General features: G+C 35.9%; 1 protein-coding gene across 6 annotated transcripts in view; it reads right to left on the minus strand.

Annotated features, from left to right (window-relative positions):
- BRWD3 (bromodomain and WD repeat domain containing 3) overlaps nucleotides 1-15,701 on the minus strand; it is a 217,390-nt gene that overhangs the window by 31,460 nt on the left and 170,229 nt on the right. For 5 of the 6 annotated variants that reach the window (XM_073880921.1, XM_025880387.2, XM_025880465.2 and 2 more), the window contains 4 exons: nucleotides 15,206-15,358; nucleotides 14,059-14,222; nucleotides 13,594-13,691; nucleotides 12,653-12,811 (listed from right to left, as the gene is read on the minus strand). In XM_073880921.1, coding sequence (XP_073737022.1) covers nucleotides 12,653-12,811; nucleotides 13,594-13,691; nucleotides 14,059-14,222; nucleotides 15,206-15,358 — 574 coding nt within the window. The remainder of the gene's footprint in view (nucleotides 1-12,652; nucleotides 12,812-13,593; nucleotides 13,692-14,058; nucleotides 14,223-15,205; nucleotides 15,359-15,701) is intronic. The other variant, XM_025880303.2, reaches the window with a different exon arrangement.

The following is a 15,701-nucleotide window of genomic DNA, read 5'->3' on the forward strand; positions in this document are numbered from 1 at the left end:
AAGAAATGGAAAGATATTCCATTCTCATGGAACAGAAGAACAAATATTGTTAAAAAGTCTATATTACCCAAAGCAATCTACACATTTAATGTAATCCCCATCAACATATCAACAGCATTTTTCACATTTTCACAGAGCTAGAATAAAGAACACTAAAATTTCTACTGGACCTCAAAAGACCTGGACAGGCAAAGCAATATTGAAAAACAAAAGCAAAGCTGGAGGCATCACAGTTCTGGAATTCAAATTACATTACAAAGCTGTAGTGATGAAAACAGTATGGTACTGGTACAAAATTAGACACATAGATCAATGGAACAGAATAGAGAACCAGGAAATGAACCCACAATTATATGGTCAATTAATCTTCAACAAGGGAGGAAAGAATATCCAATGGGTAAAAGACAGTCTCTTCAAAAATGGTGTTGGGAAAACTGGACAACAACATGAAAAAGAATGAAACCAGACCATTTTCTTACACCATACACAAAAGTAAATTCAAAACGGATGAAAGACCTAAACGAGACACAGGAAACCATTAACATCCTAGAGGAGAACACAGGCAGTAACCTCTTTGACATCAGCCATAGCAACTTCTTTCTGGCTATACCTCCTGAGGCAAGGGAAATAAAAGCAAAAATAAACTACTGGGACTTCATCAAAATTAAAAGCTTCTGGGGGGGGGGGGGGTGCCTGGGTGGCTCAGTCAGTTAAGTGTCTGCCTTTCGCTCAGGTCATGATGCCAGGGTCCTGGGATTGGGCCCCACATTGGGCTCTCTGCTCAGCTGGGAGCCTGCTTCTCCTTCTCTCTCTGCTGCTCCTCCTGCTTATGTGCACTCTCTCTCTCTCTCAAATGAATAAATAAATACAATTAAAAAAATAAAAATGAAAAACTTTTGCACAGTGAAGGAAACAATAAAACTAAAAGGCAACCTATGGAATGGGATAAGATATTTGCAAATGACATATCTGATAAAGATTTGGTATCCAAAATATATAAAGAAGTTATAAAACTCAACACCCAAAAAAACAAATAATCCAAATTAAAACTGGACAGAAGACATGAATAAGTATTTTCCAAAGAAGACATACAGATGGCCAACAGACACATGAAAAGATGTTCAACATCTTTAACAGGGGAATACAATTCAAAACTGCAATGAGATATTACCACACACCTGTTAGAATGGCTAAAGTTAACCAGAGAGGAAATAACACATGTTTGAGGATGTGGAGAAAGGGGAATCCTCTTACACTACTGGTGGGAATGCAAACTGATGCAGCCACTGTGGAAAAGAGTATGTAGGTTCCTCAAAAAGGTGAAAAATAGAACTACCCTATGATCCAGCAATTGCACTACTAGGTATTTACCCAAAGAATACCAAAATACTAATTCAAAAGGATACACGCCCCCCCCATGTTTATAGCAGTATTATCTACAACAGTCCTGGACTTTTATTTGTTGGGAGATTTTTGATTACTGATTCAGTTTCTTTGCTGGTTATTTTCGTTGAGGTTTTCTATTTCTTATTTTTTTCAGTTTGGTAGTTTAAATGTTTCTAGGAATTATTCCATTTCTTTCAGGTTGTCCAATTTGTTGAACTATCGTTTTTTATAATATTCTTTTTAAAATTTTTAATTTAATTATCTACAGTAGCCAAATTATGGAAAGAGCCCAGATGTCCACTGAAAGATGAATGAATAAAGAAGATGTGGTATACATAAACAATGGAATATTACTCATGCAATGACATAAATGGAGCTAGAGAGTATTATGCTAAGCAAAATAAGTCAGAGAAAGACAAATACCATATGATTTCACTCATATGTAGACCTGAAGAAACCAAATAAGTACAGGGAAAGAAAGAAAGAGAGGCAAACCAAGAAACAGATTCTTAACTGTTCAGAACAAACTGATGGTTATCAGAGGAGAGTTTGGTGGGGGGATAGGTTAGGTGATGGGGATTAAGGAGTGCAGCAGTTGTGATGAGCACCAGGTGTTGTATGGAAGTACTGAATTGCTATACTGTATACTGAAACTAATATAACACTGTACATTAAGTAATTGGAATTTAAATAAAAACTTTAAAAAGTTACATATGGTAAAGCCCTATCCCCCAATGTATCTGTATTTGGAGACAGATCCTATAAGGAACTCATTAAAATTAAATGAAGTCATAAGTGTAGGCGCTAAAGTACTAGAATTGGTATCCTTAAAAGAAGAGGAAGAGACAGCAGTGCTCACTCTCTCTTCCTTTCTGTGGATATACAATGAAAAACCCATGCAATGACACATCAAGAAGGCAGCCATCAACAAGCTAGGAAGAGAGTCCTGACCAGATGTCCTGCTGGCACCTTGAGCTTGGATTTTGAGCCTCCAAAACTGTGAGGAAAAAAATGTTTATTGTATATATATGAAAAAGTGCTCAACATCTCAAATCATCAGAGAAATGCAAATCAAAACTTCAATGAGTTATCACTTCTCACCTATCAGAATGGTTAAAATCAACAACACAAGAAACAACAGGTGTTAGCAAGGATGTGGATAAAAAGGAACACTCTTGCACTGTTTTTGGGAATGCAAACTGATGCAGCCACTCTGAAAATCAGCATGGAGGTTCCTCAAGAAGTTAAAAATAGAACTACCCTATTATCCAGCCATTGCACTACTAGGTATTTATCCAAAGAATACCAAAATATTAATTCAAAGGTATATATGCACCCTTACATTTATTGCAGCACTATTTACAATAGCCAAATTATGAAAGGAGCCCAGTTGTCCATTGGTAGATGAATGGATAAAGAAAGTGTGGTATATATATATAATGGAATATTCATCAGCCATAAAAAATGAAATCTGGCATTTACAATGACATGGATAGAGCTAGAGAGTATAAGGATACACAAAATAAGTCAGTCAGAGATAACCAAATACCATATAATTTCACTCATATATGGGATGTAAGAAACAAAACAAATGAGCAAAGGAAAAGAGAGAGAGAGAGAGACAAAACAGGAGACATTTAACTATGGAAAACAAACTTCAAATGTATAGAATTCTTGAATCACTATATTGTATACCAAAAACTAATGTAACACTGTATGTTAACTATACTGGAATTAAAACAAAACTTCATATAAAAAAAAGACAGGAAAAAAAAAAGACAAGAGGAGAGAGGAGTTTGGGAAGATTGTGGAGTGGGAGAACCCTAAGCTCACCCTGTTCCATGTTTTCAGTAGATGTCATCCCCATCTAAGTCGATAAACAGGAGAGTGATCCAAAGACTGGAAGAACAAACTCCACAACTAAATATAGAGAAGAAGCTGCATCCAAAAGGTAAGGAATGTCATAAATGTGGAGGGAGGCTGCTGCCTGGAGGAAGGTAGCTATGTGAGTGGAGATGGCAGAGAAATGGGCCCTTGCCCCAAGGAGCTCACATAGGGAAGACTAATCCCCATAATGTTTGGCCTTGAAAACCAGAGGGGCTGAATTCCTGTGTTTGTTTAACCACTAGGACCTAGAGCCTGGAGCTTTAAAAGTCAGTTGACTCAACACTGGGCAACTCTGGAGGGTGAGTGATACCTGGGTAGCCACACTTAAAGAGATAGCAGCCTGCGCCAGGAGGCAACAGAAAAACAGGTTTATACAATGTCAGGGGCAAAAAGGAGACATGTTCATACTGATTTTGGAGCATGTTGGGGGACTTCTCCAAAAATGAGGGAGCTGGCAGGTGGCATTTTCCTCCCCTGCCCCCTAGCATAAACGATGGGCCACGTGCAGGAGGCAGGACTGCACAGATCCTTGCTACCTAACCCACTAGCAGTGCACCACACCCACAAGTTCTCCTGAGGACTTACCCACTCCAAGCCTGCTGGCCTGGACCCTTGACTAAGGGCAAATTTTATTAACATTGCGGGGACTCACCCAGCCACCAGGTGCACAGCTGCCAAAGCACACCATGTTCAGCTGCCGAGCCCTGCCCTGTTGCCTGGGCACACTGAGCCACAGACATCGTGATACACCCAGCTACCCTGGTGCACGGACCCAGCTGCTGTAGTACCTCAGGATTCCGACTTAAAACTAGTAGCCCAGCACAAATTTTGCTAACACCCCTGTCATGTCCCTAGTTCCCTGGAGGGTACACCCCCTCAGAGCTGGCCTGCCTGGGTCCCACTAATACCACAGAGAGCAGGCACAGCCCAGAAAAGGCAGAAAGTCAGTTCAGATGACTGTACTGAAAGGAAAAGTGACTGAGACACAACAGCAGGGCATAAACAACACACAAAGGATCCTCTCATGAAGGGCCAGGTTCTGGTGAACAGGGGACTCTGCACTGCAGGGCATTGCAGAGGCTCTTCTTCATAAAGTCACTACTTTCAAGAGCAAAAGACATAGGCGACTTTCCTAACACATAGAAACAGACACAGAGAGGCAGACAAAATGAGGAGAAAGAGAAATTTATCCCAAATGAAAGTACAGGACCAGGCCATGGCCAGAGATTGAAGCGAAACAGATGTAAGTAACATGCCTGATAGAGAATTTAAAGCAATCATCATAAGGATCCTCAATGGACTTGAGAAAAAAGTGAAAGACATAAATGAGAAACTTAACACAGAAATAAAGAAGAACATAGCAGAGATGAAGGGTACAATAAATGAAATGAGAAACACTCTTGATAGTAGTGTGATAAAGAGAAAATTTTTAAATCATCAAGACAAAAATAGTAACATAGAAGGAAAAATGCCTTAGCAGGAGATTTTTCAAAAGACACTTTCCTAGCCAGAAGGGAATGGAATGGGAAAAATCTGCAGCCAAGAATACTCTATTAGCAAGGCTATCATTCAGAAGAGAAGAAGAGGTAGAATTTCCCTTTCAAGAACTAAAGGAGTTTCATAAGCATTAAACCAGCCATACAAGAAATATTTAAGGGGACTCTGAGTAGAAGGGAGAGACCAAAAGTTACAATATAAAGGTAGGAAACATAAAAGCAATAAACATGAATATTTCTGTGAAAAAATCAGGGAAGGAACTCACAAGATAAAAGGATATAAAATATAACAGCATATATTTAAAGCATGGGGAGAGGGGGTAAAGAATGTGTCCAATCTTAAGGATTATCAACTTAATATGTACTCATATACACAGAAGAGGTTATATACAAATGTACTGGTAACCATATATTAAAAACCTCTAATAAATATGCAAAGAATAAAGAGAAATATATCACTTAAAAGTCAGCAAAACACGAAAGAGAGAAAGACAAGAAAGGATCAGAGAAAATCTTCAGAAACAACAATAAAATGGCTAAATATATAAGTACTTTGAATGTAAATGGCCTAAATGCTAAAATCAAAACACACATGGTGACAGAATGGATTAAAAAAAAAACATGATCCATCTACAAGCTGCCTACAATGAGATTCATTTTATTTATTTATTTATTTATTTATTTATTATTTATTTATGGTTATTTCATATTTTATTGGACTGATGTACATTTCACCATTTCTGAGACATGAAGCTAACACAGGACTAAGAATGTAGAATGGGAAAGGGGGAGAAGCCGTCCACAAATTTGACTAAACTAGAAAGGCACATAATTCCTTGGGTTAGAATCGAGAGAAAAACCTGCTCAGAGCTAAAGGGAGGTCCTTGATTTCTACCAAAAAATCTCCTAAAGGCTCTATTAATACAAGGGTCAACTTATGGAAAAGCACCCGAATTGCACAAAACCCCATTAGGCAGGAGAAATGGGCAGGATAGAAGGACGTGGGCTGTGGGGGCATCTGGTCTGCAGCAGGGACAGAGGGCTGGTCTGGAGGCCACGGCTTGGGCCCAGGACCTGGAGGTAGGAGCAGGCTGGGAAGAAGTCTAGAGGCAGAGGTTAGTGCATTCACCCAAAGCCCGGGCTTCCCAGATGGTCTCTAGGATGTGGATGCTTTCCTCAGACAAAGGAGATTCATTTTAGACCTAAAGGTACATGCAAATTGAAATTAAATGGATGGAGAAACATCTATCACACAAATGTATGTCAAAAGAAGGCTGAAGTAGTGATACTTACAAAGGACAAACTAGTTTTAAAACAAAGACTGTAAGAAGAGACAAAGGACACTACACAATAAGGAATTCAACAAGAATATAAAACAATTGTTAAATATTTATACACCTAACATAGGAACCCAAATACATACAACAATTAATAACAAGCATAAAGGAACTAATTGATAATAATACAACAATAGTAGGGGACTTTAACAGCGCACTTACGTGAATGGACAGATCACCTAAACAAAAAATCAATGAGGAAATAATGGCTTTGAATGACATACTGAAACAGATGGATTTAAAACACATATTCAGAACATTCTATCCTAAAACAGCAGAATACACATTTTTTTCAGGTGCACATGGAACTGTCTCCAGAACAGATCATGCATTAGGCCACAAAACAAGCCTCAACAAATTCAAGAAGTTCAAAGTCATACCATGCAACTTTTCTAACCACAATGCTATGAAACTAGAAGTCAACCACAAGAAAAAATGAGGAAAGACCACAAATATATGGAGGTTAAATAACATGGTATTAAACAATGAATGGTCAACTAGGAAATAAAGAAGAAATAAAAAATACATGGAAACAAATGAAAATGAAAACAGAATGGTCCAAAACCTTTGGGATGCAGCAAAAGTGGTCCTAAGAGGGAAGTTTATAATAATATATACCTACCTAAAGGTGAAAGAAAAATCTTAAATAAACACCTAACCTTATACCTAAAGGAGCTAGAAAAAGAAAAATAAACCTATAGCCAGCAGAAAGAAAGAAATAATAAAGATTAGAGGAAAAATAAATGATAAAGAAACTAAAACAATAATAGAACAGATCAATGAAACCAGGAGCTGGTTGTTTGGAAAATAAATCAATAAAATTGATAAATCTCTAGTCAGAAGTATGATGAAAAAAAGAGAAAGGACTCAGATAAGTAAAATCACAGAGAGGGGAAATAACATCCACTACCACAGAAATACAAACAACCATAAGAGAACATTATGAAAAACTATATATACCAACAAACTGGACAACCCTGGAAGAAATGGATACATGCCTAGAAACATATAAACTACCACAAGTGAAACAGGAAGATATAGAAAATCTGGAGATACTGAAACCAGCAAAGAAATTGATTCAGTAATCAAAAACTCCCAACAAACAAAAGACTAGAGCCAGATGGCTTCACAGGGGAATTCTACCAAACAGTTAAAGAAGAGTAAACACTCATTCTCTTCCAACTACTCCAAAAAATAGAAAAGGAAGGAAAACTTCCAACTTCATTCTATGCGGCCAGCTTTACCGTGATACCAAAACTAGATAAAGACACCACTAAAAAATAGAACTACAAGCCAATATAATACCTTTGATGAACATAGATGCAAAAATCCTCAATAAAATAGTAGCAAACTGAATCCAACAATACATTAGAAGAATCATTCACCATTATCAGGTGGGTTTTATTTATGGATTGCAAAGGTAGTTCAACATTCACAAATCAATCAATGTGATACATGACATCAGTAAGAGAAAGGATAAGAACCATCTGATTATTTCCATAGACACAGAAAAAACATTTGACAAAGTACAACATCTATTCATTATAAAAGCCCTCAACAAAGTAGGTTTTGAGGGAACATACGTCAACATCATAAAGGCCATATATGAAAAACCCACAGCTAACATCCTTAATATGGCAAAACTGAGAGCTTTTTCCCTAAGGTCAGGAACAAGACAAGGATTGTCCACTCTCACAACTTTTGTTCAACATAGTGGAAGTCCCAGACAAAGCAATCAGAAAACAAAATGAAATAAATTCATCCAAATAGGGAAGGAAGAAATAAAACTTTCACTATTTGCTGATGACATGATACTGTATAGAGAAAACCTGAAAGACTCCACACACATACACAAAACTACTAGAACTGATAAACAAATTTATTAAAGTTGCAGGATAAAAACATTGAAGTACAGAAATCTGCTTCATTTCTATATAAGAAAACAATCACATTTATAATTACACCAAAAATAGTAAGATACCTAGAATAAACCTAACCAAAGAGGTGAAAGACCTGGACTCTGAAAACTACAAAACACTGATGAAAGTAATTGAAGATGACACAAAGAAATGGAAAGACATTCCATGCTCATAGATTGGAAGAACAAATATTGTCAAAATGTCTATAGTACCCAAAGCAATCTACGCATTTAATGCAATCCTGATCAAAATACCAACAGCCTTTTTTACAGAACTAGAACAATCCTAAAATTTGTATGGAACCACAAAGACCCCAAAGAGCCAAAGCAATCTTGAAAAAGAAAAGCAAAACTGGAGGCATCAGTTTTAGACTTCAACTATATTACAAAGCTGTAGTGTTGAAAACAGTATGGTACTGGCACAAAAATCGAAACACAGATCAATGGAACAGAATAGAAACCAAGAAATGAACCCACAACTATATGGTCAATTAATCTTTAATAAAGTAGGAAGAAATATCCAATGGGGAAAAGACAGTTTCTTCAACAACTGGTGTTGGGAAAACTGGATAGCAACATGCAAAAGACAGAAAGTGGACCACTTTCTGAAAACATACATAAAAACAAATTCAAAATGGATCAAAGACCTAAATGTGAGACCTGAAACCATGAAAGTCCTAGAAGAGAACACAGGCAGTAACCTTTTTGACATTGGTTGTAGCAACTTCTTACTACATATGTCTCCAGAGTCAAGGGAAACAAAAGCAAAAATAAATTACTGGGACTACATCAAAATAAAAAGCTTCTGCACAGTGAAGGACATAATCAAGAAAACTATATGGCAACCTCCTGAATGGGTGAAGGTATTTGCAAGTGATATTTGATAAAGGGTTAGTATCCAAAATATATAAAGAACTTACAAAACTCAACACCCCAAAACAAATAATCTAATTAAAAATGGGCAGAAGACATGAACAGACATTTCTTCAAGGAAGACATCAAGACATCCAGATGGAAAACAGACACATGAAAAGATGGTCATAATCACTTCCTGTGAGAGAAATGCAAATCAAAACTATGAGATACCACATCACACCTGTCAGAATGTCTAAAATCACCAACACAAGAAACACAGGTGTTGGTGAAGTTGTGGAGAAAATGGAACCCTCTTGCACTGCTGATGGGAATGCAATCTGGTATAGTCACTGTGCAAAACATTATGGTTCCTCAAAAAGCTACAAATAGAACTACCTTATGATCCAGCAATCACACTACTGCATATTTACCCAAAGAATACAAAAACATTATTACAAAGGCATACATGCACCCTGTGTTTATAGCAGCATTATCAGCAATAGCCAAGGTATGGAAGGAGCCCAAGTATCCATTGAATAATGAATGGATCAAGAAGATGTGGTACATGTACACACACACAGACACACACACAGAGACACAGACACACACACACAGTGGAATATTATTCAGCCATAAAAAAGAATGAAATCTTGCCATTTGCAATGACATGGATGGAGCTGGAGAGTAATAAATACACTAAGTGAAATATGTCAGTCAGAGAAAGACAAATACCATAGGACTTCACTCATATGTTGAATTTAAGAAACAAAACAAATGAGCAAAGAGAAGAAAAGAGAGAGAGACAAATCAAGAAACAGACTCTTAATTATAGAGAACAAACTGATGGTTACCAGAGGGGAGGCGGGTGGGGGGATGGGTTAAATAGGTGATGAGGACTAAGGAGTGCACTTGTTGTGACAAGTACCAGGTGATGTATGTAACTGTTAAATCACATATTGTATATCTGAAACTAATATAACAGTGTATGGTAACTAACTGGATTTAAAATACTTTTTAAAAAAATTCTGTTGGCTCTACTACTTTTTTTAAAGATTTATTTATTTATTTGACAGAGAGAGAGAGAGAGCGCACAAGTAGGCAGAGCAGCAGGCAGAGGGAGAGGGAGAAGCAGGCTCTCCACTGAGCAGGGAGCCTGACATGGGGCTCGATCCCAGGACCCCAGGATCATGACCCAAGTGGAAGGCAGCAGCTTAACCAACTGAGCCACCCAGGCGCCCCCAAAATACTTTTTAAGAAAGGACAGCATCCAATGTGGCTGTGGGCGTGACACCACATGTCTATGTCCTGTTTTTGCCATCCTCCATCGGCACCCTGCACCAGCACCCCTCATCCTTCCCAGGTCTCATGCACAGTGCTCCTGAGGGAGGAAATGCAGAGCATGGGAAATGTCTGATGCACATGGTCCTGTGGTGGTCTTTTTGTACAGTCACATTGTTCTACAGAAATAAATATTACTGGCCAAGTTCTTTCTTTGAAAAAAAAAAGACAAGAGATAACAGTTGTTGGCAAGGATGTGGAGAAAAGGGAAAATTAGTATAGCCATTATGGAAATATTTATGGGGGTTCCTCAAAAAATTAAAAATACAACTATCATTTGATCTAGTAACCCCACTTCTGGATATATATCCAAAGGAATGGAAATCAGGATCTTCAAGAGATATTTGTACTCCCATGTTCACAGTAGCATTATTCACAATAGCCAAGATATGGAAATAATCTATATGTCTTTCCAGAGATGAATGTAAAAAAATGTAATACACACACATACACACACACACACACACACTCACACCCCACAGTGGAATATTACTGAGACTTTAGAAAGAAGGAAATTTTGCCATTTGTGATAATGTGTTCAGAGCTGGGAAGACATTATGCTAAGCAAAATGAGGAAGACAGGGCAAGAGAAATTCTGCATGTCACTTATATATATAATTGTAAACAGTCATACTCATAGAAACAGAGAGTAGGATGGTGGTTGCTAGGGGCTGGAGGAAGAGGAATTGGGGAGACACTGGTCAAAGGGTATAAAGATTCAGTTATTCAGAATGAGTAAGTTCTGGGTATCTAAGGTACAGCACGATGATTATAGATAACAATACTGTATTGTACACTTGAAATTGCTAAAAGGAGAGATCTTAACTTTTAACACACACACAGGGTAACTATGTAGAGTGATGGATATGTTATAATTAGTTTGATTGTGGTGACCATTTCACAATGTATATATATGTCAAGACATCAAGTTGCACATTTTAAATATATACAGTATTTTATATGTCAGTGATATCTCAATAAAGTTGTTAAAAATAAATATCTGCTTTTAAGCCCCCCAGTCTGCAGTATTATATTGTAACAGCCTAAGCTGACTAATATAGTAGGCTAGAGACTAAGGTGATAGCAATAGAAACTGTAGACAAAGGATTTAAGTTGTATAAAAGAGCTTTAGAATTCACAAAACTTAGCAACTGACTAGATATGAGGGGTAAAAGAAGTGTCTAAGTACACTGCAAGATTTTAAGTTGGGTGACTAGGAAGATGGTGGTGGCATTAACTAAAAGAGTGAGTGCAGAAATAGAAGTAAGCTTGAGACAGAAAGATGGATAATAAGCACCCAAGGAAATTATCTTAGGAAGCACTTGGAAATGAGACTGGTAGAATAAAGAGATGTTAGGACTAGATATGTGAATTTGGAGAGTCATCAACATAAAGATGAATGATATATTTATTAGATTATTTGTAGACGACCAAAATAAAAAAAAAGCCTAAAACAAACAAATCAAGAAACCTGTGGGAAACTCTGCAAATAGGAGGTAAGTACAGCCAAAGAAAAGAAACAGAAAATATAGAAATATGAGAAAAACAGAGATGTAGGATAATCAGGAAGGAAGCCTGGCAGTAGAGCTCCTAGAGGGGGTATTTAATAGTATGTAAAGATAGAGAAAATCAAGGAGATAAGGACTAAGGAAAGAACACTGATTGGTTACTAAAGAGAACAAGTGATTCTGGGGAGAACAGTTGGAGAATGCTGGGGTCAGAAGCCAGACAATAAAGGATAAAAGAAGTTTTAGTTGGAAAGAAAATAAAAGTAAGAAATATAAGCTATTCTAATTGCTTGACAGTGAAGGGGAGGAAAAAAGAGAAGAAAGTGGCATGAGTCAGCAATGTGCAGCACAATCAGAGAAGAGAATAAAGATACAAATTAGGAAAAATAAAGGTATTAATATTTTAAAGTAATCAAATGTTTCAATATTTTTCATATAACCAATTAAAATATATCTTTAGAAAGTCCATTTTTAAGTCATTTGATAGTTCAACAAAAATGGATATACTACTTAATCTTTCATTAAAATTTATAAAAAATAAAAACATATTTCACATATTAAACTGTATTAATAACAAAGGAAAAACATTCCAAAATCACCTTTAGGTAGGTCTTATATTTTTAAGGGCTATCTCAATTTTAAAAAAAGGGTTTGGTTTGAAATATCTCTTTTCCTCCCTACTCATTTCATATTTTATTTTAAAAGACTAAAATATGTTTTGAGATAGTTATTGGAATCTGCTAATGGCCTGTTCCTGATTGTGGATATGAAACCCTATCTTATTCAAGTTTATGTGACAACATTAAAATTGTCATTAACTATAAGTGCCTGCTAATTTTTACTACATAAATACATCAGCTTTTAAATGATTCATCTGCCAACATAAGAGAACAAAGAATAAATGCCCAGTCCATATTTATTTCCTACCTTGTTTAATTGGTAAAACTCTATTCCGAAATGATTTGGCTTTCCCTGGGTCATGGCTATTTCCACTTCGGCTATATCCACTGAAGCTCGATGAAGAAAATGGCCCATCCAGTTCATCATCAAGTAAATATAATGAAAGGCCTTCAGCAGCATCTGAAACTTATATTTAAAAAGACTGCAATATTAACATAATTATCATGTTTTCAGAAAAATTAAACAGGCTGTATTTTAAAACATCTCACTCAGTTATTGTACTCCAACATCAAAAATACAAGTTGTTTGAAGAGGGAACTATGAATATATTGAGAACAAATGTTTCATCACATCATTAGGTTTTTAAGCACAGAAGGTCAGAAAAACTTGTCCAAGAAAACCACCTCCCCAGACAACGAATCCTCAATTTTTGTGTTTGCAAATATGTTATAAATGAGTGCTCTGAGATATTCCAGAGTTAAAAATTATAGTTACAGAATTTTAAAAATAAGAGACTTTATTTTTTAAATTTTATTATTTTTTAATTTTTTAAAAAATTTTATTTATTTGTCAGAGAGAGAGAGCACAAACAGGGGGAGCAGCAGGCAGAGGGAGAAACAGGCTCCCCACCAAGCAAGGAGCCAGATATGGGACTCAATCCCAGCACTCCAGGGTCATGACCCGAGCCAAAGGCAGATGTTTAACTGACGGAGCCACTCAGGACTCCCAAAAGTAAGAGACTTTAAAATTCATCTAGTCTCAACACTTTCATTTTAAAAATGAAGAAACTGAATTCTATGGCCTAATGTCTTACCCAGGGCCACACAGTTAGAAGAACTGGGAATAAAATACAACTTTTCTACATCCAAATCCATTGCTCTTTGTACTATAAATCATGCTGCCTCTTCTACATCTTTAATATCAGTATTAAACTGAAATATAGAACATTAAAAACAAAAGACATTTACCGGGAGACGAGAAAGGAGAGCTAGTCCTTGCATAAGACACTGAGGTATTCTGGTCAATTTTAGGCTGCAATTTCATTTGTTTCTGCTTCCCTTTGGGACTACAATTTAAAATATATAACAATGAACATTTTTTTTTCTATTAGCAACATATTATGATAGACAGTATGATACAAAATGCTTAAGTTGACCAAAGAAATGCCTTATAATTTAAGTGAAATGCTTCAAATTGGTAATATGACAAAGTTAAATTTCAATCGTTAAAACTAAAAAAAAATAGTTTTTGGCATAATAAAATCCACATAAATAAAGCTTTGGGTTACCAACTCCATCTTTACACAAGTACAAGAGTTCTTTAAAAATCTTTTTGATCTTTGGATCTTCTCAAACTATTCAATAAATTTTAAGAAATGAGGTAATATATATAAAATGCCTTAAAACATAAAATTCTACATCAGTGTAACATACCTAGGAGCTCTGCTACTAGATAATGAACTGCTGCTGCTTCTTAGACGTTTTCTGTACCGTGGCCTTCTCCTCTTCTGACTCTGCATTCCTGACTTATATTCAGAGATTATATTTTTAATATGATTTTCAAATAAGGCAGATAATCGCAGTGTCATGCTATAGATCTGAAAAGGTAAAAAGCAACTACTTTAATTATATGAAAATAAAAAGTATGAACATGCCTGGACTAGTATCAGCATTATCCTTTCAGACAAAATATAAGTGCAATTTCATACACTTGAAAAACTCTTCCTAAATAAGTAAAATATCATTTTAACCTAGAAATTAACAAAGATTTTTAAAAGATCATATCCAATGTTGGGAAGGGTAGGAAAAAGATTCTTATATATTGCCAGTGAGTATTTTAACTGGAACAAGATTCTAAAACAACAATTTGCATTATGTACCAAAAATATTAAAAATATATCTATCCTTTCAGTAATAATTTTGCTTCTGGGAATTTATTGTAGGTATATATCAGAGAATTGCACACACAAAATAATTATGTTCAAAGATGTTAAAGATGAAAGCCACAGCATTATTCATGTAATATTAAAAATTAGAAACCACCTAAATCTCAAGCACCAGGGCACTGGTTAAATAATATAAAACAACCATACAATAGAATACTATGGAGACATTAAAACTGTTTTCAAAGAGTCATAATGACATGGGAAAATGTTCATAATATATAAGCTGAAAAAAGTCTTCAAAATATGAAACTTACAGTTTCAAATAGTATATAATCATATGTAACTGTATATGCAGGAAGTAAACCAAAAGTGAAAACTTTTATGCCTGCAGAAATTAGCGAAAATTCACTTATATGAGGTGAAAGTGGGCAAGTATATATTTAGTGCACAACTGATTTAAAAGTTAATCAGATACCAGTGATTACAAAAACCCAAAAATATTATTACTAATTTTTTGTTCTTAAGATATTTAAGTTCTGACAAAACATAAGGAAAATATCAAACATCAGTAACCATGTCAGAACTGTATATATACCTTTTTACTAGTTTTAAAACTGATGAAAGAAAACTACCTGATATACATATATATGTAAATGCTTAAGTAATTAATCCACCAAAAATTGTTTTTTTCATACCCTTGACTTTTTATTAGAGGTATAAGCTTTGGAGTTACTGAATATTTGGCGAACGTCCTTATAAAATTCCAGAGGACTACCGTAATTTCCTGCTTCCAAAGTTTCTTTCACAGTGCTGAAGTCCATAGGAGTGTCTATAACATCTGGATAATCCTACAAAGAAGAATGTGTTATTAAACACACAGGCTGGGTAACAATACTACATAATACAATGGTACTGAGATTTGCATCACCAATCCACCATGAAATAAACACACTGCTTCTCAATCTGCCAACTATCTACCCCAAACAAAACCATTCATTTAAACAGAGTTCCTTTGGTAGCTCAGAAAAACAGCAGGGGTCTTTGGGAGAGTCAGCCTTCACCCTGAAATCGATAACCATATGATTCTCTCAAAAGACAGAATAGAAAATGCACAGCCACTGGCTTTATCCCTACATAATTCCATTTTTTGCTTAAAGGCTGAAGCAGCCTCCAATTCCCGGGCAAAGTGCT

The sequence above is a fragment of the Callorhinus ursinus genome, unplaced genomic scaffold (assembly GCF_003265705.2).
Source record: "Callorhinus ursinus isolate GAN/ISIS: 27379988/994484 unplaced genomic scaffold, GSC_fseal_2.0 scaffold40, whole genome shotgun sequence".
Classification (NCBI taxonomy): domain Eukaryota; kingdom Metazoa; phylum Chordata; class Mammalia; order Carnivora; family Otariidae; genus Callorhinus; species Callorhinus ursinus.